We start from the raw sequence: 24408 nt of genomic DNA, 5'->3' as shown, positions 1-24408 counted from the left end.
ATGGTGCAATGGATAGAACACCATCCTGGAGTCAAAAAGACCTGGATTCAAATCCAGCCTCAGACACTAACTATGTAACCTTGAGCAAATCACTTAACCTTATTTGATTCAATTTCCTCATCTTTAAAATGAGCTGGAAAAGAAAATGGCAAACTATTTCAGTATCTCTGCAAGAAAACTCCAAATGGGGTCATGAAGAGTAGGACACCAATCAAAAACAACAATCATATTAAAAACCAAAATATCCAAAACCATATAATATTTCAATAGATGTAGAAAAAGCCTTTGACAAAGCACAACATTCTTTTATCCTAAAAACCCTACAAGGTATAGGCCTGGAGGGATACTTTTTTTTTTAATATAAAAAGCATCTATCTAAAGCCAAAAGCAAGCATCATATGCAACGCAGTTGCACTAGAACCTTTTTCAACAAAAAAAGAGCAAGGTAAAGATGCCCACTCTCCCCATTATTATTTGATATGGTTCTGGAAGTGGTAGCAATAAGACAAGAGAAAGGAAGTAAAGGAATGAAAATAGGTAAAGAAGAGATAAAACTATCCCTATTTGCCAGTGATTTGATGGTTAATTTGGAAAAATCTAGGAAGTCAGCAAAGAAAGATACTAATTGAGACAATAGCTTCAGCAAAGTTGCAGGCTACAAAATAAATCCTCAAAAATCAGTAGCATTTCTATATAATAATAACAAAACTCAATAATAGAAGGAACATCTCATTCCAAATAACTGCAAAATGCATAAAATATCTGGAAATCAACCTACCAAAGTACACATAAGACTTGTAGAGATTCGATTATAAAGCTCCCTTTATGAGAAAGCTAGGTGGCTCAGTGGATAGAGCTCTTGCCTTAGAGTCAGGAGGACTTGAGTTCAAATCCCATCTCAAACACATAATACTTACTAGCTGTGTGACCCTGGGTAAGTCACTTAACCCCTACTGCCTCACCAAAAAGGAAAAAAAAAAGTTCTCCTTAAAGAAACTGCAAAACATTTAAATAGCTGGAGGAATATTCAGTGCTCGTGATGACTAGGCAATGCCAAGATAATGAAAATATTACCAAAATTAATTTCTACTTATGATGTTATACCATTCAAACTACAAAGGTGATACTTTATAGAACTTGATAAAATAATAACAAAATGCATTGAAAAACAAAAGATCTAGCATATCAAGGGAAATGGTGAAAAGAAATAAGAATGGTAGAACACCAGCCCTGCAGTCAGGAGGACCTGAGTTCAAATTCGGCCTCAGACACTTGACACTAGCTGTGTGACCCCAGGTGAGTCACTTAACCTCAATTGCCTCATCAAAAAATAAAATAAAATAAAATAAGAATGAAGGAGGAAAAGCACTTCAAGACCTTAAACTATATTATAAAGCAAGGGTCGTGAAAACTATCTGGTACTGGTTAAAGAATAGAGATATAAATCAATGAAACAGACTAGAGAAGGGAGATTCAGGAACAGTAGAAATCAATAACTCAACATCTGATAAAGTGGAAAACATAAATTAGCTAGGAAAAAACTCCCTATTTGCTAAAAACTGCTTGGAAAACTGGAAAGCAATCTGGCAGTCTAATTCATTGGACCAACATCTTACATAACATTACACAACACATTCTAAATGGATGTGAGACCTTAATATTAAAGATCATACTATAAAAAAGGAGATATATTCTTAACCAAACAAGAGACAGAGGCAATTAGAAAAAATAAAATACATATGTTTTATTATTTGAAACTGAAAACCTCTGCTTGGATAACATTAATGCACTCGAATAAGAAGGGAAGCGACCAATGGGGAAAAAGATCTTTGTATCAAATTTCTCTGATAAAGGTTTGTATCCAAAAATGTATGTGTATATATACATATGCATATTTTGAATGACTAATAGCTACTCCCCAATAGATAAATGGTCAAAGGACATGAACAAGCAGGTTGCAAAAGAACTGCAAAGTATTCACAACCATATGAAGAAGTGCATCAAATCACTGATAATAAGAAAAATGCAAGTCAAAACAACCCTGAGGTTTCACCTCAAACCTTGAATATGCAAAAATGATTTTTTAACAATGTCAGTAGTCAATGTTGGAGGCATTGTGGAAACATAGGCACACTAATATATTGTTGGTGGAGCTGTGAAATGGTGCAACAGTTTTGGAAAGAAATTTGGAATTATGCAAATAAAATGACTAAAATGTTCACACCCTTTGAACCAGAGATTCCATTACCAAGCTTATATTACAAGGAAGCCACCAATAAGGAAAAAGTCCCCACATACACCAAAATATTTATAGCAATATTTTTTGTGATAGCTAAGAATTGGAAACAAAGTAGATGCCCTCAGCTGGAAAATATTTAAACAAATTGTGGTTCACTAATGTAATGAAATATTTATGGTTCTTGTTCAGTTGTTTTAGTCATCTCCAACACATGACCCCAGTAGGGGTTTTCTTGGCAAAGATACTGGAGGGGTTTGCCGTTTCCTTCTCCAGCTCATTTTACAGATAAAGAAACTGAGGCAAACAGGGTTAAGTGACTTGCCCAGAGTCACACTGCTAGGAAGTGTCTGAAGCCATATTTGAACTCAGGAAGGCTCATCTTCCTAACTTCAGGCCCAACACTCTAGCCACAGTGCCACCTAGCTGCCTATAACGGAACATGACTATGCTATAAGAAATGATATGTGTGTGATGAATACAGAGAAGCATGGAAAGATCTAAAAGAACTAATCCAGAGAGAAGTAAACAGAGCCAAGAAAACAACATACACAGTTAACTACAACAATGTAAATGGAAAGAATAACACACCAAAAAATCAAAAGTAAAAATTAACAAAATTATAAGGACCAAAGAGTATTTGAATGAAAAGATACAAGAAAATAGTGCCAACCCATCCTTTGGGCAGGTGGGAGGTCTACAGGCATTACAAATTGCATTATTTTTAAAACTTTTTCAAAGTACCAATCAGTTTGCTGAGTTTTTACCCCTTCTCTAAAAAATATTATTTATCAAATGAGATGGCTCACAGGGAACGGGAGGGAGGGGATACATGGATACACTAAATGTGTGATACACTAAGATGTGTCACTTAACCCCAATTACCTCACCAAAAAAATAAATAAAATAAAACAAAATAAGGATGAAGGGGGAATAGCACTTCCAGACCTTAAACTATATTAAACTATGGTGATGGAAGAAAAAGAAAATATGAATAAAAACTTGCTTTAAAAATATTTTTAAAAAGACTAGAACTCTAGCTCTATTCCCCTTCCATTAAACCATGAAGCCCCAACTCTGAATCAGAATTCATTTTTCCTCCCTCCTACCAGGAGTATGTTTGTAAAAGTTTAACAACTGTCCAGGAAAAAAAAGGACACAGAATATACTTTTAAATTTAATCTACATTAACATTTTCTTCATTACTTCCTTACTATAAAATTAATAAAACAATAAATCAAGCCCTGATTTGTAGGGTTTGCTGCTTTTCAAGGTGTAAACGCTCACACTGAAAATTTAACAACATGTTCTCTAGAGCTGATAGGACATGGTTCCAGCACATCCCTGCCTCCCACCCAGAAGCTCCCATTTTGGATTCTCTAATAGAAGCTGTCATTCAAGGATCAATTGAAAAAAAAACAAAATGTTTAATATGGAAATGGGAAGACAAGACAGGAATGAGATCACTAGTTTCAATTATTTGAAAGGCTGTCATAGGAAAGAGAAAGTACAGCAACTCCAGAGGGTAGAACTTATAGATAATGTATGGAAGTTACAGAGAGACAAATTTGAGCTCTTTTTTTTTTTTGGAAGAACCTTCTAACAATTAGAGTAGACCAAACATAAATGACTCAAGATAGTGAACTCCCTGGCATTTGAAGCATTCAAAAAAAGCCAGAGAGGTCAATCATCTCTCCCACATGCCTTACAAGGAATTCCTATGATCGGCCTAGAAATTGAAATAATGACCTCTTAACTCTAAGGTTCTAGTCAGTCAGTCAAGCATTTATTTATTAAGTGGGTCAGGCACTGTGCTAGGAATTCTAGGATTCTATCTGCCCTGGGTGACTTGTAATTTAATCCATTCAGCTCCCCAATGCTGTCCTAGCTGATACATCAGCCAGTGGAGAAGCACATGGTCCATTTTATCTGTTGAGACTTATAACCCAAACCATTCTTCAAATCCCATTGGATCGTTCTCCTATTCACCACTCTTCTTGCCATGCATCCTGCAACACCACCGTATACAGACCTATACTCCCTCCCACTTCTTGTTTTGGGATCAGTAATCAAATCAACACTCTCCAACCATCTCATGGACCCACAACTATCTTGTGATACAACTTCTACCCTAGTGGTGGGAAGTCGGGGTGGAGAGGGAGGTCTTAATTAATTGACTGCCTCTCCCCTATCACTTTTTCTGGAAATCCCCAACAGTGCTTCACTTCATTCTCTATTTTCTAGCCATCTTCTCCATAGCTTCCCCAATTACTTAGCCGCTTCATACTGTTATCCTACTTCACCGTCTCCAATTCTGGAACCACAAATCATGATTAAATCAGTTCTAACATTTGTTTCTGCAAGAGTATTTGGCCCCACGGGGCAGCTAGGTGGCGCAGTGGATAGAGCACTGGACCTGAGTTCAAATCCAGCCTCAGACCAAAACACTTGATACTTACTAGCTGTGTGACCCTGGGCAAGTCACTTAACCCCAAATTGCCTAAAAAGCAAAAAAAAACCCCACAAAAACAAAAAGTATTTAGCCCCAGTCAATGTTCCTCCCTGCTTAACACTCTGCTATGTATGTGCTCTCACCTTTTAGAGTGTAAGCTCCTTCCTGTGAATTGGTCATTCTGGAAAACAATTTGGAACTATATCTTCAGAGCTATTAAACTGTACATACCTTTTCTTTTTTTTTTAGGCAATTGGGGTTAAGTGACTTGCCCAGGGTCACACAGCTAGTGTCAAGTGTTTGGTCTGACGCTGGATTTGAACTCAGGTCCTCCTGACTTCAGGGCCCGTGCTCTGTCCACTGCACCACCAAGCTGCCCCTTGTATATACCTTTTGACCCAACAATACCATAAAAGGCCTATACCAGCAAAGAGCTAAAAGAAAGAGGAAAAGTGCCTCTATGTACCAAAATATTTCTAGCAGTCTTTTTCGTAGCAGCCAAAAATTGGAAGCTAAGGGACCATCCTCCTATTTGGGGAATGGAGGAGGGGGTGTTGTGGTGGTGGTTCAGTGTGGAGGGTAGTGAGTAGGACAGATTATAAATGCATCTAAAATATATTCATTTTTAAAGTGGAATGAATAAAAAAAAAGTATTACATACCTACTAAGTGCTGGACACAGTGCTAAATCAGGGTATATAAAAAGAAGCAAAAGACAGTCCCTGGGGCAGCCAGGTAGCACAGTGGATAGAGCACCCTGGAGTCAGGCAGACCTCAGTTCAAAGCCAGACCAGACTCTTGACACTAGCTGTGTGACCCTGGGCAAGTCACTTAACCCCAATTGCCTCACCCTCCCCAAAATAAAAAGACAGTCCCTGCCCTCAAGGAATTTACAATTTAATGGAAATCAGTAGGTGTTCTAAATCAATCTCCTTGAGGGCAGGGACTATTTGTTTTGTATTTGTATACCTAGTGTTTAGTACTGGGTCTATCACAAGTTGCTGTTGTTTGCCATTTCCTTATCCAGTTCATTTTACAGATGGAGAAACTGCAAAGAGTAAGGTTAAGTGACCTGCCCAGGGTCATACTGCTAGAAGGTGTTGTAGGCCCCATTTGAACTCGTCTTACTGACTCTGGGCAGCTAGATGGCGTGGTGGATAGAGTGTGTATGCCCTGGATTCAGTAAGACTCATCTTCCTGAGTATCATCTTCCATTATCTCTGCCAAGGAAACCCCAAATGGGGTCATGGAGTACAGGACTCAACAACAACTTCCTGACTCCAGGCCCAGCCCTCTATCCTCTTTGCCACCTAGCTGCCCCTGTCTACTACCAGCTACTACTGCCCTAGCTACTACATTCACGTAGTAAGCACTTAAAAATCCCTTCCTGGAACACCATTAACGTATTTGCTATCTCCCCCAATTAGAAGGTAACCCCTAGAGGACAAAGACTGTTTTATGTTGCATTTTGTTTCCACAGCACTTAATACAAAGCAAGCCCTTAATAAATTATTTTCTTCCGTTCAAAGACGTGAGAAAATGCCGAATGATGAAAACGGAAATATCCAAATTTCTGGTTTCTGCCCCAGTACAGTTAAGGAGCTCCTCTCACTGACTCCCTGCCTTATTTTTCTGAGCACTCTCAAATGAAACCATTTCTATTATCCAGGTGGGGTGCTGCTAGGAGCCTTCCAGGAGGCAGAAGGGGCGGGCCGAGCTGAAGGGGAATAAGACATTATCTAACTGAGTGGAAAGTACCCGCAAAGGTTGGGAAGCTGATGTATTTATTGCTAATGAGATGAGTGACCTGAATCCATCCCAGGAAGCTTAGAGCTAGTCGGATAGAGGCTGATTGGACCATTGAGCGGGAAGTTGGTTGCTGTAGCAACCTGCTCCGGGAGAATATGGGCCAAAACTCAAATTCCACCGCTGCTACCCACAAATAATTTGCAAAACGAGAGGGTTGAACTAGATAGTCTCTAAGTTCATTTCTGACTCTAAATCATACGCTCCTATGGATCCTCTTCTTCCTACACCTTTGCAACACTCTCTCCCATTTCCTCCAGTCTCCACCCCCCTTAACTTCCTCCCCACAGCGTGCTTCTCTTCCACGTGGCTCTGTTTACATCAGTTGCCTGGGAAACCCAGGCTGGGAGGAGCTCCGCAGGTCACAATAATAAAGAGCCAATGGGTGCCCCACGTCTCAGTGACGCGAGGACGCATGGGGCGTGGCCAGGCCGCCCTGGAACGCCGTGAGGCGATTGCCCGCTGGGTGGCGCTGTTCTCCCGGGGAGGTCTTCACTAGGGCCCCTGGCGGAGGTGGGGAGAGGCGGGCAGGAGCCAGGGCCAAGGAGCCCTCTGCGTCAGCTGTTGCTCACTGCGCCGCGCCAGTGTCCGCAGCTCCATGCCTGTTTTCGGCTTGGCACATCCACCCTTAGAGGACCAGGTAGGTGCCACCTGTTCGGGATTGCGGCGGGGGGAGGGAGGGGAGCGACCCCCGCTGGGGGAGTGCCCGAGGTGGGCGCCGGCTGTTGCCCGGCAGAGCGGCACGAACGTGCCCCCGGAGCCAGAGCGGACACCAGGGGCGTGGGGGTGGGGAGCCGAGGTGCGGGGGGCTCGAGCTGCGAGGGGGGAGTGTCCGCTGTGCCAGGGCTGGCTCCGGCTCTGGGTACCAGCCTGGCGTGCCCGGGTCGAGGGTGCCTGGGTGGATTTCCGAGGAGCGGGATGTGTGGTGTGTTGTAGCCCATTGTGACAGGAAGGTTGTGTGCCGCGCGTTTACTGACCCCTCTGGAGGGTTTATCGGGGGAGGGGGGGCGCCGGGGGGGGAGGGGAAGAGGAGGCGAGGGAAGAGACAGACAGACAGACAAGATAGTGTGATCTGACTGTGCCCCGGGGGCAGGCAGCAGTTAAATGAACAGTGGATCTCAGACCAGAGGAGGTATCTTTACAACCGGGCCCCCCTCCCGTGCCCTCATCACCCAAACCAGCAACTTAAACTTCACAGTTAAGAGATCTCTCATAATAACGATAGTTGGTCACATTTATATAGCGCTTTAAGGTTTACAGAGTGCTTTCCCATATTACTTTTCCCCTCCTCCTGTAGGACTGAACATTCCCATTTCCACCTTGCCCAGCACTTAGGTTTGAGGATAGAGAGCTGGGTCTCATTAGTAGGGGAGAGTTGGGGGGGGGGGAGATAAACTAAGAAACTACCCATTGCCTGAGGCTTACAGAGTTGTGAGAGACTGAGTAAAGCTTGGAGAGGGATCAGGTGGTTGGAAGAGCTGAAACTGAACCCCTTTGATGCTGTAGACTCATGCCCACTTGGGTCAGGGAATGAGGACTGGAATGAGGGCCTGAGTGCATCATCAGGACCCAGTGCTGAGTCAGTGGCATCAGCTGGGACAGGGTGGAGACAGGTGCCTTGAGACACCTAAATGAAGGTGGGCTACGACAAGGACTGTGAAACTCTTGGGGAGCAAGATGGAAACAAAGGCCTAGAAAGGTGAGAAATGCCATTATTTCCCTCTATATCTAGTATGAAGGCAGAGCCCTGTGGAATGGGCACATTTTATAGCAAGGGTAGGATTCAGTTGAGCATTTGCCTAGTCACCTGTGGGACCTTGTCCTTTCCCCATTCTTTTAAGCCTGAAGTAAACAGCAGTGGTCTGAACTCCTGGACAGATACTTGATGTCTCCTTGACTAAGGCATCCTGGGAATTTGTTTAGCCTACTTTGACACTGCTATGGTAGTGGGACCAATCCTGCCCTGGTTATGAGAACCAAGGGATTTATAGGTCGAAGCATGAAAGAAAGCTTTGGAGTTGCTTTTTAACTTTAGAAGCAAGTCTGCCACTTAGAGTTGACAAGCAGGACTCTTCTTCCTAGAAACCTGTAACCTCCAGATAATTTCAGTCTTATGCCTCCTTTCACCCCAACCTACCACCAATGCACCCTGCCACCTTTTCTCTTACCCCCTTCTTCACATTGAGCCTCTTCTTGTGCCACTTCTTACTGTACCCTTCCCTGAGTTCTTTAAAAGTCATCCCCTGCCTGGCACCTGCTCATTAGGGACAGTACCACCCCACGCCCCATTGGGTGGGCACAGCACTGCCCCTTTAAGTCTCTCTGGATCCTGGAATGTGAGTGAATTGCTGTAGCCATCCCTGTGAGGTCAGATAAGATACTATATATATCAGAGCCAGTAACCTGAGCTCCGGATTACCCAGCCTGGAGTCGGGCTTCACTCCTCCACCCTCCACTCCATCCTCTACCCCACTGGGGAAGGAGAGGCCCCCAGAGTCTGATCAATCTTTTTCCCCTGGACACAGGTCAGTGACTGCCCCCCTATGCATCTAAACATATGTAGGTGCTAGTGCCTGGTTCCTGCCCTGCTAATAGGCTTGGGGGAGTTGTGGGGGGAGGAGTGGTGGGTGAAGATGGCAGAAGATTATCTATCTACCCAGCCAGGTCTAGTGCTTCGAGCCAGGCCAAGACCTTAGGAGATGGAGAGCAGAGGAGAGACAAGATCTGGCCAAGAAATGGAAAGAACAAGCTAGGCAGTAGGTTTAGGAGACCTCTTCTTAAGGGTTTCCATATTGCCTGAAATGTCCAGAAGACCACTGTATGTTCATGGTAGTAGTGAAGCAAGTTTGGGAGTACTGATCCAGGGGCACTAGCACCATTTTTTGCTTTCTCTGGAAAATATGAAGATATGCTTCCCAACTAAGATGCCACCCTGGGCCCACATACACACCTTCTTTTTCAATTATTCAGTGTTAAAGCCTTAATCTGATATCTGGGTCGTACTTCCTTATCTTCCCCACCAGGCTCCTAAGAAACTTGTAGGAAACATTAAGGGGGTTGCATTTTCCTGACTGATTTCTAAAAGAGTCAGAGTTTGTTAATCACATAGGGTATAGTGTGCTAGCCCCTGATAGATTTAGCTTGCCAAAAGAAGGTGAGAGAAGGCTCAGGCGAGGGGAGGAGGTCTGAGCATAAACAGAGCCCTGGACCAGTGAGAATGTAAACTCGCCGTCCCCCACCTCTCCTGTCTACCTTTGCTTCTTTCTCTGCCAGAACGCCCCCAGATCTGATCTGTCTCGGATTGGCCCTCATGCCTTAGTGCCTTTATGCTTCCCCCAAAGAGATGAGCACAGTTTGGGCCCCTTTCTTGCCCCCAACCCCACCTGCCCTCCACAGAAGGCACATTAGTCTGACCACATTCCAATCCCGTTAGCGAGTAGCTTTAGGAAGCTGTGAGGTCATTGCTGAGGAGGCCCCCAAGCACCTGGCATGGGGGAGGTTAGGGACATAACTCATCCTACACTGGGCACTTGTACACCTATATGGAGATTTCCCATGAACCTCACCTTGAAATCTCCATCCCAGACCAGACCGGTCAGAGCAACAGAGCACGGGAGTCATTTGCCCTGGAAATCACCAGGAGGTGCTTACAGGTACAACAGATCAAGGGTCGGCAGAGGTGGCAGCCAGGGCATGGGATGTTCCCTGCCCTCCCCTACCCTTGGGGCTGGGAGTTTCTGGGATTCCCATTAAGCAAGTCACTCCCCTGGCTGGACAGGTTGGGGAACCCTTCGAGTAGGGGACAGGAAATGACAGTGGCTGATGCAAGGGAGCTGACTGTCCTGGTGGTGACAGGGTTAATTGTAACCCCTGAGTCATCTAGCTTGTTGGCACCTTGTGCCAAGTTAAATCTGGAGTCATTTTGCGGATGGGACACCCATGGCAGTGTCTGGAGAACTTCTGGCTGTGTCCAGGATGCTTATGGCACGGGCATCATGGGGGAGATTGGCACCATGGCTGAAATGGAGTCTTCCTGGATGATATCTTGACTGATCAGTATTGTTCTGGGGCTCAAATTGCTCCCAGCTTCACTTTCACCTGCCTACCAGTGGAAAATCTGAAGGGTTGTCTCCTACAGGGGCCCTATTGGGCTACCTGGACTATGGACCAGAAGGATGTCTTGAACATGTACTGACAGTCTCCTTCCTGAAACTTGGGCAGCTCCCTTGTAGGCCCAACCACAGGGAAGGCTAGACACCTTCCATTGTCTGAGACAGAGGGGAGGGGAGGGGCTGTGAGGCCCTGAGCTCAGGGGAGTGCACACTGCTGCCATCCCATAGGGAAGGTACTTGGCCTAGATGCTCCACAGGGACCTTACCCTTTCTGAGGTAACATGGGAGTGACCTAACTCCAAAGAGGGTATAAGTTTAGCCAGAGAGTTCTGGCAGAGTCAGAGAGAGAACTCTGCAGTCCTGAGAGATGGAGAAGGGGAAAAGTACCCAGAGCTAGGCAACTTGGCTGCCCAGTGTGTCCAAAGTGACTGGCACCAGGAGAGATGCCTGCCTGCCAGGAGCTGCGTGTCAGTACTTGCCAACCCAGAATAAACAGGAGGAGGAGATGGATGGGGGGGGCCCCTACTGGGGGTGAGAGGGATCCCAGCCAACAGGATCTTTTCTTACTGCCCCATGAAAGGGCCATTCAGTATGGGTGGTTCCTGTGGCAACGAGGAGACTCACAGCCATGTGAGCACCTCTGCCCTGTATGAGAATGCTGGAACCAAGCCCCTTTTCCTGCCACCCTGTGCCAGCCTCCAGGGATGCCCCTGAGCCAGGTAATGCCCAAGACAGCCAACACAAATTAGTCTTCAACTCAGCACCAGAATTAGGTAGGCTGGGGCTGGAGAGTGGCCTGGGGCCTCAGCCCAAACCAGTTCCACCCAAGACATGATGCCATCAGGTTTACAAGAAGGAATGTGTATGTTTGTGCATCAGGGGGATGTTTAGCTTACTCCATCAGCTGCCCAGAATTACTAGAAGGACAGCCAGTTTACTGCTTTGTATTGGGACTGTCCCCATCCAGCTGATTAAACTGGTGTGAGAATGAGAATGTATAAGCCCGCTGGGATTCCTCTCATACAAGGGTTCTTCACTTTGTTTATGCCACAGACCCCTTTGGTAGTCAGTCTGGTGAAACCTATGAAGCTCTTCTCAGAACCATATTTTTAAGTGGATCAAATAAATCACATAGGATTGCTAAGGAAACCAATTATAATGAAACAAAGATGTTCGGGGTTTTTTTTTTTTTTTCCCATCCAAGCTTCTGAAATCTAGGGTCTGTGAACCCCAGGTTAGGAACCCTTGCACTAAGGAAAGGGGATGTTTTTACTTTGGAGTTGGAGGGGAGGGAGAGACATGAATTTTGAATTCCCGCTTTAGCAGCCCCATTCTAGCCCAGCTATACCCCACTGCTCAGAAGCATCCTCTACAGCAGGGATGGGGAACCTGCAGCCTCAAGGCCACACGTTCATATGTGGCCCTCTAGGTCCTTGGGTATGGCCTTTTGAATAAGTCCAAGTTTTACAGAATTTGTTCTGTGAAGCTTGGATTCAGTCAAAGGGCCACACTTAAGGACCTAGAGAGCCACATATGGCCTTGAGGCTGCAGGTTCCTAACCCCTGTTCTATGGCCTCCCAAGAGGCCAGTGTCATAAGACAGGCCATCAGATGCCAAAGCTTGTGACAGTGGCCTGCAGAATGCTAATGTGGCGGTGGAGGTGGCAGTGGTGATGGTGAGGCTTCTGGGGAGGAGCCATGAGCTTATCCCCTGAAGAAGGGCGGGACGCTGCCATGTCTGAATGGCTGCCTAGTTTAAGGGAGTTGGACTTCTGATGCCTGGAGTTTCTCTGACATTGAATTATTGATGGAGTTCTCTAACAGTGAAATAGAGCAGGACTGGACCAACTTCCCCCTTCCCCCACCATCTCTCTCCTTTAACCCCTTCTATCTGCCTCTTCTCCCCAAAGGACTGAAAAAGGGGAGAAAAGTTCCTAGTTTCTCCTCTAACCCTTCCTCAACTACCTTTTATCACACAAGTTAGAACGGCACTGCTTAAGGTTGGTGGGGGTAAAAGGCTTAGCCCTGGCCTAAGTGGTTGGAATAGGAGAATTTGTATATAATGAATTACAGGGTTGATGAGAGAAAACTCAGCAGCTGGCATGGATGAGACTCCTTGCTGATAGCCTTGGGACATCATCATGGGATTCAAGTGCCTTGTGGATGTTAGCTAGGTGGGCAGTGGGGACTATCCCTTTAAGCCCCCAAGTGGATTTCTTTTACAGCTGTTGACAGAATATATACCCCCTACCTCAAATCTGGTTTCCTAGAGATCTCAGCCAAGCCTGAAGTATTTGAGGCTTGGCACTAATTCCAAAGTGGGCTGGGCTTCTGGGCCCTTCAAATGCCCAGGGGAGGGGAGGTGGGGGAGGCTAGACAGAATCAATGCCTACTGTATCTTGCCAGTGCCTTCCACCACCACTATCCCAGTACTCCCCTGTTGATCTCAAAAGGAGGCAGGACTGGGAACCCATTGCACAAGCTTAACAGCAAAAGCAGAATTAGGATGGCGAGAGAGAGAGAGAGAGAGAGAGAGAGAGAGAGAGAGAGAGAGAGAGAGAGAGGAGTGGGCAGACGATTTATCATTACTAGAGGAGGGGAAATAGAAGAGAATTGATATAGCTAGAAGAAAGAAACCCAGAGTCCTGAATTTCCTGACTATTCCCCATAAGAGCCCCCAGATAGCCTTCAAGGAAAAGGGGGGTGTGAGCACCCATTAACACACCCAGTTCCTTTGATCTCCTGTTCCATCAACACTTCTCCCTCCCTAGTTCTTTTGGCAAGAAAGATTTGTCCTGTAGGGAGATAGCCTAGATGTCCTCAGTACAGGTAAAATAGGAAGCCTTCAAGCATTATGGGCCGAGGGAGGGGAGCACAGTGCAGTACCAGAAATGACCTGAGGGAGGAGTCAGGAGTCCTGGGTTCTAGCCGGGAGACCTGGGTTCTAGCCCCAAGCCCTGCTCCTACCCAGTTGTGGGTTTTGGTTTTTTTGTTTGTTTTGAGTTTGTTGGGGGGTTTTGGGGGTGGGGGGCAGGTTGTGAGGCAATTGGGGTTAAGTGACTTGCCCAGGGTCACATAGCTAGTAAGTGTCAAATGTCTGGTCTACCAGAGACCAAATTTGAACTCAGGTCCTCCTGATTCCAAGGCCAGAGCTCTATCTATTCTACCACCTAGCTGCCCCCCAGTTGTGTTTTTAATAAATGCTTATTGAGTTGTGTGGCCTTGGGCAAATTATATCACCCCTCTGGGTCTCCTTTTCCTCACCTGTAAAATGAGGGATGTGCATTAAATACTCTCTAATATCTAATATTTTGCATAATTCCATTCCCCTTCTGTGTTAGTCACAAGAACCTTTGAGTCAATTAGAGTTGGGAGGAAGCAAGTTACAGTGAAAGAGCCTTGGACTTGAAATCAGGAGATGTGAGCTGAGGTCCTGGCTCTACCATTATACCCTGATGTATGACCCTGGGCAGGCCTCTACCTTTTTGGCCTCATCTATATGATTTGTGGGAGTTGGACCAGAAGGAACACAATTTGGGTTCAGAGAACATGGTTCCAGATCCCAGCAAATCTCCTCTCTCTGGGTTTCACTTTCATCATTTGTAAAATGTATGGGGAGGGGGGTGTTGGACAGGCTGGTTTCTAAATCTCTGTCCAGTTCTGACTCTGTAATCCTGTGGTCTCTAAGAAGATCCACTCCAGACCCAACGCTGTGGAGTCCCGTGGGAGAGGGCAGTGCTGGCTGCAGTACTGGATTTTTGCCTCTAGGGGCCCCCTTTGCATAAGCCAAGCACTTCCATCAATCCTGGAGAATTTGTGGGATTCTTCTGAAGGTTTCTAGAGGTGTTTACTGGGACCCTTCCAGCTGTCTGCTGTAGACTGCTGTATTAGGGTCAACTTAAATACTAGGGAAGAGGAGTTCTAGAAGTTAGGCTGGGCTGGACCCTGGGCAGAGTGGTGCAAAGACTGATAGAACACTGGACCTAGAACTCAGAGAATTGTACATTTCGAGCTGGAAAGAACCTTAGATGCCATCTAGACCAATCCTATCATTGTTACAAATGAGGGCAATGAGGACCAGGGAGGGCAGGCAATAGCATCCGAGTCAGGAAATCTGGATTCTGGTTCCTGGCCTTGCCACCGATGAGCTTTGTGACTACCTCCCTGAGCCTCAGTGTCTCCATCTCTAAAACAAAGCAGCTGGATGGCTACAGTTTTCTCTACCTATAACATTCAATGATTCTAAGATGGCTAAGTGCATCTGTCATGACAGTGCCGGGCCCACAGCTTGCACCAGAAGGATGTTTCTCCCCTCAAAGGCATGCCACCCAATGTGTCTGCTGTCTCATGAGTCTTGCTTTTTGGAGGCCTCAGTTTGAAGTGAGGAGAGCTTCACTTAACCCCTTCAACTCCATCAGCTACTCCAGAAAGCTTATCTAAGGGAATGGGACTGTCTTATCTTTTCCTATGGGAATAGGACATTATATGTGGCATGGAGGGGACTGGGGACTGAGTAGGGTGTCTGCATGCTTGTTTGTCTGTGTGTGTGTGTGTAACACTGTAAAATGAAGAGATTGCTTTTGTGTGGCCTCTATAAGTAATAAATTAGTCACTCTGAGACTGTCAGAGCTGGAATGGGCCTTAGAGATCTTTATGTCCAGTCTTGAGAAGAGGGAGGCTGGGAAAGATTTAAGTGACTTGTCCGCAATCTCATTACTTTAGAGTCAAGTCAGGTGTCTAAATTATATAGCTGTATTTATACCTTTGTGTGTGTTTCCCTGCATTAGTGTCTCAGTGTAAAAATCTGGGAGGTGGTCTATGGTTTAGTCACAGTTGAGAGCCCAGACAGAGGCCCAACTGAGGATGGGGAAATTAAGGGAATGGATGGGAATGGTGGAGGAGCTAGTCCTAGAGGGCTGTCTTTGACAGCTGCTTCCCTTATTTTACAGCCCATGCCGCTCCCAGCCCCCACTGAGCTTCGCCCTGAAGGATGTCCCAGCTCTCCTCCACCCTGAAGCGCTACACAGATTCGTCACGCTACACAGATACCCCTTACGCAAAGTCCAGCTATGGGACCCATACCCCTTCCTCCTACGGAGCCAACTTGGCTGCATCCTTCTTGGAGAAGGAGAAACTCAGCTTCAAGCCAGCACATCCCTCGGGATTTCTCAATACCCGTCCCCGTACATACGGCCCTGCCTCCATCCTGGACTATGACCGAGGCCGTCCCATGCTGAGGTCTGAGGTCGGAGGTAGCAAAAGAGGAGAGAGCCAAAGTAGGATCAGTGAGCGGCCTTCTGGGAGCGGACTCAATGGAGGCAGCAACCTGCCTTATGGAATGCCCAGTAGCTCTTTCAACTACCTACCTGTAAATTCCCGGGACCAGGTAGTGCCCCTGACCCAGAAGAAGTCTAACAGTCACTCAGACCTGGCCCGAGATTTCTCTGGCCTTCGGACCACAGACAGCTATAGAATGGACCCTGGCCCAGGGCGGAGCCCAATGCTTGCGCGGACCCGAAAGGAGTTGTGTGCACTACAGGGGCTATACCAGGCGGCCAGTCGATCTGAGTACCTATCAGACTACTTGGAGAACTATGGGCGCAAGGGCAGTGCCAGCCAGGGGTCAGCCCCAAGAGCCCTGGAGGCCCTCAGCCCCACCTACCGACCAAGTGGCCGCTATAGCCTGTGGGAAAAGGGTAAGGGCTCCAGCCCTTCCACCTCCCCAGGGCGCGATGTTATGGTGAGTTAACCCCATGGGCACTGAGGCAAGGAAGGCAATCCCCCAGGGTGTGGGGAGGATCACCAAGGAACTTTATGTACTGAGCTCCTATACCTTCAGTTTACTGATAAATTGACTGAGATGGGTCAGAGGGATAGAAAACTTTCTAACCTCCATTGCTATCTAAGTCCCTGTTGAGGGGAGGGAGTAGGAATAGGGGGAGGGTGTCACAATATGACCAGGCTCCCTATTGGTCAATGCTTGATGAGAGAGTAAGGGGACCTAGCCCACTCTTGTCCCTGACTGAACCCTGGCTTCGGTAAGCTGTGTTATAGGGTTGGGGGGAGGGAAGGAGATGGGGACGGAGGAGGAGCTGGATGACGCTCTCAGGAATGCAGAGCCTCCAGAACCACTGCTATTCTTATCCTCTCCTTTTCCATGGAGTCTGCCAGACCCCAGGGTCTCCAGAAAGCTCTGCTGCTTCTCCTTTTCCTATATATTAAGGCCTCCAGACCCTTTCTAGACCAGGACCAACTGTAGCTCCCTCCACACCAGATAACCATCACACCTGGAACTCCTCAACTTCTTGTTGTGTGGGAAAGAGATCAGCAGCAGAACTTGTAGGCAAAAAGAGGGGCCAGGCTGCTTTGGGTTGCTGCTTCTGTCTTTTTCTGCCTCCCCATCTTCTTTTGGGGTCATGTTCCCATATTTAGCTGTCTTATGGCCTTACATCATCAGTTGGGGGAGCCAGAGAGATAACCAGCTGGCTTTCAGAGTCCTGTATTTGGACAACTGAGCTTCTTAAGTGACTTATTGCTATTTCATAAACCTAAAGAATGGCAGAGAAACTTAATGCGGTCTTTTGAACATGCTCATGACTTGCCTCGACCAGAGTGCATAGGAGTTCATAGGAAAGGACTCACTTGGAGAATATTCAAGAGTTGATGTCACACCTCTGTCCTCTGAACTCTCTTAATACTTTATGTGGTCTAGGACAGTCATGACAAATTTTTATGAGGCCAAAATAGATACAGACATGGAATGTGTCATGACAATGGAATCCTGATAGGACAGTCTGATATCTTCATCGACAAACATTTATTGGCCAGTCTTCTATTGTGTAAGATAGAAAGATGTAAAACTCACTTCCCGTTGTCAAGGAGCTTATCATATAGTTTCGAAGACAGGACATAGTCATATAATAGTCACTAAAACACACAACCAGTATTGATATATAGTAAGATCCAGACCGAATGATGCACAGAACAATGCTTTAGGAATTCAGAAGAGGAAGACATTATTGTGGACAGGATGGACAGAAAAGGTTTGACTTCATCTGGCCTTTACTAAGTGATGGGAAAGAAGGAAGGAAGGAAGAAAGGAAGGGAGGGAGGATCTATAAAGCACCAATAGGTACTTCTTACTATTGTGCTAAGTGCTTTAGAAGTTATCTCATTTAATCCTTACAACAACGTTGAGAAAGTAGGTACTCTTAATCGTATTTTACAATTGAAGAAACTGAGGCAGAGAGAGGTTAAGTGACTTATCCAGAGGCCAGTTTTAAACTCAAGTCTTCTTGACTCTAAGCCTAGCATTCCATCCACTGCCCCACTTAGTTGCCAGTAAGACTTAAATAACTGGAAAGCAGTGGGGTAGGACGTCCTAGGCAGGGAAAACAAATGTGGGAAGATGGGATTGGGCAAAGTGTGGTAGGGAACATTAAATCATTTGGATCATAGCAGAGAGTACATCTAATAGAGTAGTGGGATATGAAGTATGTCATGACATAGGAAGTATTTAATGACTAGAGACTACCTGTGTGTGTGTATATATATACATACATACATGAAATTTCATATTTTTGTCAGGTTAGTGGATGTGTTATATCAAATGGACTGAGTTCTAATTGTTTGGCTCTCCTACAAAAGTGGCCTCTTCCTCTCAGTTCCAGACCTCTAGAACAGCTTCAACTTTGCACCAGAGAAGGAAGTAGTGAAGTGACAAATTCCACTGGTGCAGATACAACCACCTGCAGATTCTTCTCTTGTTACTGGGAGTGACCTACCATACTCTCAAGTAGCAGAACAGTCCTCTAGAGCTATTTAAACAAACATTTAGTAAGCACTTCTTCTGTGCAAAGTGCTGTGCTAGGCATTGAGAGCACAAATATATGAAATTAAACAGTTCCTGTTCTCAAGGAGCTTAAAATTTCAAAGGAGAAAGGACATGTACAAAGATAACTTGATTACAAGGTAAAGTGTGCTAAGTGCAAGGAGAGACCCAAACCGAGTTCTGTGATTTTAAGAGGAAGAGAAATAATTTCCAGCTTAGAGACTAAGGAATAATAAGGAATACTTCATAAAAGAGGTGATATCTGAGAAAGAAGGGAGGGAGGAAGGAAGGATGGAAGGAAAGGAAGGAGGGTGGATCCCTCGATCTATGGTTTCATCAGTGTGTGAATTCCTGCCTCCACTGCAACTAAACTATCCTTAACTTAGTAGAGAAATACAAGGGAGTTGCCTGAGACTCTGAACTTAAGTGACTTGCCTATGGTCACACAATTCACGTCAAGGTGAGATTTGTAGCCAGATTCAAATGTGACTTCAGGTCTAGTCCTCTATTTACTACACCAGGCTACTCTTCAGCTGTTATTTATATAGTAAGTTAAAGCTTGCAAAGTGTTCTACATACATTATTAACTCATTGAATCTCACAACCCTGTGAAGTAGATACTGCAAGTATTATTACCCCCATTTTACAGATGAAGAAACTGAGGCACACAGATTAAGTGATACTACATTAAATGTGACCATAGAGTCACAACTAGCAAGTTGTCTGAATCAGCATTTGAACCCAGGTTTTTTTGATTCCAAGTCCAGGACTAAACCAAGCTGCCTGCCTCAAGAGAAAAGTGCCAGAGATAAAGAAAGGGTCACTAGTTAGGAGTAGCCTATTTTGCAGTAGTCTAGGGCAGAGGTGATGAAGGGCTGAAAGATGCAGGACTCATTTTTGAGGGTTTTTCAGGCCTTCGTTACCTCTGGCCAAGACAGTTGAAGTAGCCTTCCAATAATGGGTCTCCCTGTCTCCAGTCTCCCCTCTTCAATCTAACCTCTACACAATTGCCAAATTAATATTCCTAAAACACAGGTCTGACCATGTTGGTCCCTTGTTCAAGAAGTGAGTCCCTAGTGCCTGAAGATAAAATAAAAATCCCTCTTTTTGGCATTGCCAGTCTGGTTTCAGCCTACCTCTCTAGACATATTACTCACTTTCCCACCCTCAGTGTTCTAGGCAAAGAGTCTCCTTGCTGTTCTCCAGAATGTGGTATTCCATCTCTCATCTCATGCCTGGAACACACTCCCTCCTCACTGAACCTCAGAGAATTTCTAATTTGCTTAGAGGCTCAGTTCATGTGCTGCCTTGGGCATGAGAACTCTCCTGACTTCCCCCGGTTGCTAGAATTCCTCCCCCGCAAGAAATTCTATTCACTTTGTACATATTCTCTATTTACTTCTCTCTGTTGGTGGTGTTTCCCCCAATGGAATGTAAGGAGGCCATGAATTGTCCTGGTTTTGTCTTTATAGCCACAGACCTAGCCCGGAGCCTAGCATGAGCTGGTGCTTAATAAAGCATCATTTGTTGAATAAATGAATGGTTGAATGTAATGAATGAATGAATTGTAGTGGGGGAGTGTAAAGGAAGTGACAGATGCAGATCTATTGCAGAGGTAGCTATTGTCAGGACACAGATCCTAACCTTGGGTGACTGAGAGAAGGATGGAAGGGCCATTCATAGAAATCAAGGTTGGAGAAAGGGCAGATTGGAGAGGGATAGTGGGCAGGAAGATAAGGAGGTCACTAGGATCTTAGAAGCCTCCAGTCCCACCTTCCCCCATTCCCAACTCCCCAGTTGTGTAGATTAGGAAACTCAGGTTTGGAAACAAGGTGAATTTGAGATCCTGGCTGGGTCAGCTCAGTAAATAATGTGTTAAAGTGCTTTTCAAACTGTGAAGTACTATTTATATAAGTGGAAGTTACCATTTATAATGATGATATAATGATAACGATGGCATTACCATCATTGTCATGATGATTAGGTATCTAGGAGGAAGTTAAAATTCAGAATTAGACAAGCCAAGACTGGAAAGAAATTCAGATCAAAAACGAAAAATAAAATAGCCCCTGCCCTCAAGAAAGTTACATTCTTTTGGATAGGAGCAAGGGGATACATTCAGACAGATAATAAATACGAGGTTATTCCGAAGAAAGATAACTCTATTTTTGAAGGAAGAAGTGCGTCCCAGTTGCCTGAGGATAAAATACCAAGCCCTCTGTTTGGCATTGGAATGCTAGCCCAGTGGAACATAATCTGAGCCTTGAGGGAAAATGAAGATTATTAGAAGCAGGGGCAGCTAGGTGGCGCAGTAGATAGAGCACCGGCCCTGAAGTCAGCAGTACCTGAGTTCAAATCCAGTCTCAGACCAAACACTTGACACTTATTAGCTGTGTGACCCTGGGCAAGTCATTTAACCCCAACTGCCTTAAAAAAACAAAAACAAAAGATTATTAGAAGCAGAGATGAAGGGGATATAGGAAACAGCCTTGTACAAAGGCACAAGATGGGAAATAGAATGCAAAGTTCAAGTAATAACTAGTAGTCTAGTTTGTCTGGAATGTAGAATACATGAAGACAGGAGATGATATGAGATAACACCAATAAGGTAGGTCAGAGCCAGGCTGAGAAGTCTGTATTTTATTCTAGAGAAAATAGGATATCATTGACAAGTCTTGAGAAAGAGAATTACATAGTCAGGCCTGTGCCTGAGGAAGATTATTTTGGCAGCTGTGTAGAGGAGGAGGGTAAGGGGAGAGACTGGAAGCAAGGGGATCAATTAGGTGGCCACTGCAATAGTCTAGGACAAATGAAAAAGTAATGAGGGCCTGAACTTGGGGGGAGTGACGATGTATTTGAAGAGAAGGTAAAAGGACTTGGAGATACAGTCAACAACTTGGCAACTGACTGAATATGGAGAATGTTAGAGGGAAGACTCTAGGCTTATGAACTAGATGACAGCAATCCCACAATATCTGACAATGGTGCCCTCAAAAACTCGGGAGGCTTGGAGAAGAGGTGATTTTTAAGGAGAAAGGAAATTAATTCCATTTGGGACATGCTGAGTTTGAGAAACTGAAGAAAATCTCAGTGGATCATAGATTTCAAGCTGGAAGGGACTTTAGAGATCATCTTACCCAAATCCTTTATTTTTCAGATGAAGGAACTGAGACCCAGAGAAGCATAGTGAATTGTCTGACGTCATGAAGGTCCTAAGTACTAGAGTCAGGATTTGAATCCAGCTCCTCTGACTCCAAACCTGGTACTCTTTCCACTAGACCAAGCAGCCCTCATGACAGTTGACAATGTGGGATGCAACAAGATTAGAACTGGATATGTAAATTTGGGACTCATATGCCTAGAGGTCATCAGTGAAGCCAGGGAAACAGATAAAAATGTAAATTTGACATTTCACCCACCCATTTGAGAAAATTTCAGCAGAGAAAGAAATCTGATGGGCCAGTGCCATAAACTCTTCTGTGTAAAAGCTTTATTGTATCTGTTTTCCTTTCCTTCCTTCTTCCTATCCTCTTCTTTTCCCCTCCCTCCAATGATATAACTAGTTCCTGATACTGGCGCAAGATAGAGCCTTCTCATTTGCAGCTTAGAATGGGAACTTGACCACTTCCTCTAATAGGAACAAGCCTATACTATTGGCAAATTGATACTCTGGAATCACATCTTATAGTTTTTTCAGTCAATTAACAAACATTTACCAAGTAACTGCTGTGTGCATGGCACTGTACTAGGTGTTATGAGAGCTACAAAGATGGATGAGCACAGTCCTTGCCTTCAAGGAGCTTAAAATCTAATAGAAGAAATAAATATCTGTAATAGATGTTCAGTCATTTTTCAGGCATGTCCGACTCTTTGTGACCCCATTTGGGGCTTTTTTTTGGCCAAGATACTGTAGCGGTTTACTATTTCCTTTTCCAGCTCTTTTTGCAGATGAGGAAACTGAGGCAAACAGGGTTAAGTGACTTGCTTAGGGTTACACATAAGTATCTGAGGTCAGATATTGAACTCAGGAAGATGAGTCCTCCTGAGTCCAGGCCTGACAACTGTCCATTGCTCCACCTGGCTGCCCCAACTATAATAAATAGCTGTATATAATAAAGGCCACATGACTGGAGCAAAGGAAATGCTACAGAATTCAGAGAAGGGTAGAGATCACTTCCAGCTAGAGGCATTAGGGAAAGATTGCAAAGCATTGGCATTCCTGCTTGAGCTTGAAGAAGGGCTTGAGTTCCAATGGGCAGAAAGTGGAAGAAAGACACTCCAGGTAGAACATGAATAAAGATATTCAAGAAGCTAGGGGAACTAAACTAGCTAACTTAGGTTGGGCTCCCTTCCTCCTGATTTTCTTATGTTTAGGCGCTGCCTTTAATCAGGAGTACCATGAAAGGCAACATTGCCACAATGGACATTTAGGACGACTCAGTTACCGATAACTTAAGAGAGTGGCAGTGGTTGGTGTACAGGAGATACTTTGCCTTTGTAAGGATGACCAAAGCAGGCCCTGACATTGAAGATATAGTAATATCACCAGGCCTTCACCCTGTTCTGTTGGTATAGTATCTATCTGCAGCAGAGAAAGAAATTGAGGCCAAAAGGAGAAAGAGAAACAGCTTTGGAAGGAAGAAATCAGAAATTCTAAATTCCTAGGCCTCTTCTACCCCCTCCTCCTGTACTTAATGCCTCTGAACTGTGACAGGCATAGTCTAAAAATTAACAGACTAGGAAGGAAGAAGAAAAGGTTCAGTACCAGAGAAAAGCCTTCCAGTGGAGTAGGTGCTGTTCCCAAAATGCAGGAAGCTGAGGAGGAGGAAGATGGGCCCAGAGCAGCTAGAAGCAAAACCCAAAGAGGGAATCAAGCCAGCACAGGTGGCTTCTGGCCTTGCTAGAGAACTGGAAGCCTCAATACCCAATGTGCTGTCATCCCATCCTATCCACCCCACCTCTAATGTTCCCTAGACCTATGGAAGGACAAGCTGTTCTACAGAGTCCTGCCAGGACTGTGCTTTAACCCCCTACAATCCTTCCTAATCCACCTCCGCTCCACCCCCTCCAGCTGCTCTCTCTCCTGGCCCTTGGCACTGAGCCTCCTCTGTTCAGCTCGGCTCACTCTCCGCAGGGAACAAAGTAAAACAGAAACGAACAGTGAGGAGATACTTGTAATCCGAGGTACCTCCAGAGGACAAAGTCACCAGTCTGGACACCTGCCCCCTTCCTCCCCCTGAGCCACACTGGGAGCCAGGAACTGAATCAGTACAGCCCTCCCTCCGCACACCCATTTTCTTCCAGGGCTTCCCCACCCCCTCCTCACCTAACTTATGTGTCAGTTTCTGGAGTCAAGATCTGGAAGCCCAAGTTTAGGAATACCTGGGTCCTCTTTGCCCCTAGGGCTGTTGACTCAGTGCCCTAAGCCTAGTTCCATTTGCTTAGTGGCAAGTGCCACTCAGGTAATAAATCATGGTCACATCCCTCTTGGATAGGACTTTGGACTTCAGCAGTGACCTGAAGTGAGCCAGGGGTTACTCTAAACAGGCAAATAAGGACACCAAGGACAGTCCTAGGAGTTCCTTGGTGAGCGGTTTGACCTTCCTCTCTTCCTCCTCTTCCCTCCCCTTGGCTCTTTTTACTCCACCAAATTAAATCCTCACCCTATCTCTTTTTTCTTCAGTGATAGCTTGACACCTTGAGGCCTTCTCCCCAACACAGATACTACCCCCTCCCCTAATTAGCTTGGAATTACTATCCCTGAGGATTAGATTGGATTTGTGTTTGACAAGTTAGAAAGTCTCTTAGAAGAGAAAGCCAGGAAGAGCTAGGGTCCCCTAGCTAGGAGAAAAAGCCAGATGCCAAGGCTCAAAAGTGCATTCATTCAGTGGTTTGTGCTTAGCTGGGCATCTGAATACCAGAGTTTGAGTTTCATACACATCCAGTGCTGCCTGGCTGATGAAAGGATTTTAG

General features: G+C 45.3%; 1 protein-coding gene across 2 annotated transcripts in view; it reads left to right on the top strand.

Moving 5' to 3' along the window:
• The first annotated feature begins 6933 nt into the window (after positions 1–6933).
• The window catches only part of USP2 (ubiquitin specific peptidase 2), a 30917-nt gene continuing 13442 nt past the window's right edge, over positions 6934–24408 (top strand). Inside the window, exons 1-2 of one of the 2 annotated variants that reach the window (XM_020984837.2) lie at positions 6934–7133; positions 15554–16344. In XM_020984837.2, coding sequence (XP_020840496.1) covers positions 15595–16344 — 750 coding nt within the window. In that variant the 5' untranslated portion in view covers positions 6934–7133; positions 15554–15594. The remainder of the gene's footprint in view (positions 7134–15553; positions 16345–24408) is intronic. The other variant, XM_020984838.2, reaches the window with a different exon arrangement.

The sequence above is a fragment of the Phascolarctos cinereus genome, unplaced genomic scaffold (genome assembly GCF_003287225.1).
Source record: "Phascolarctos cinereus isolate Bilbo 61053 unplaced genomic scaffold, phaCin_HiC Scaffold_726;HRSCAF=1367, whole genome shotgun sequence".
In the NCBI taxonomy this organism is placed as follows: domain Eukaryota; kingdom Metazoa; phylum Chordata; class Mammalia; order Diprotodontia; family Phascolarctidae; genus Phascolarctos; species Phascolarctos cinereus.
This window is presented reverse-complemented; position numbering and strand designations above follow the sequence as displayed.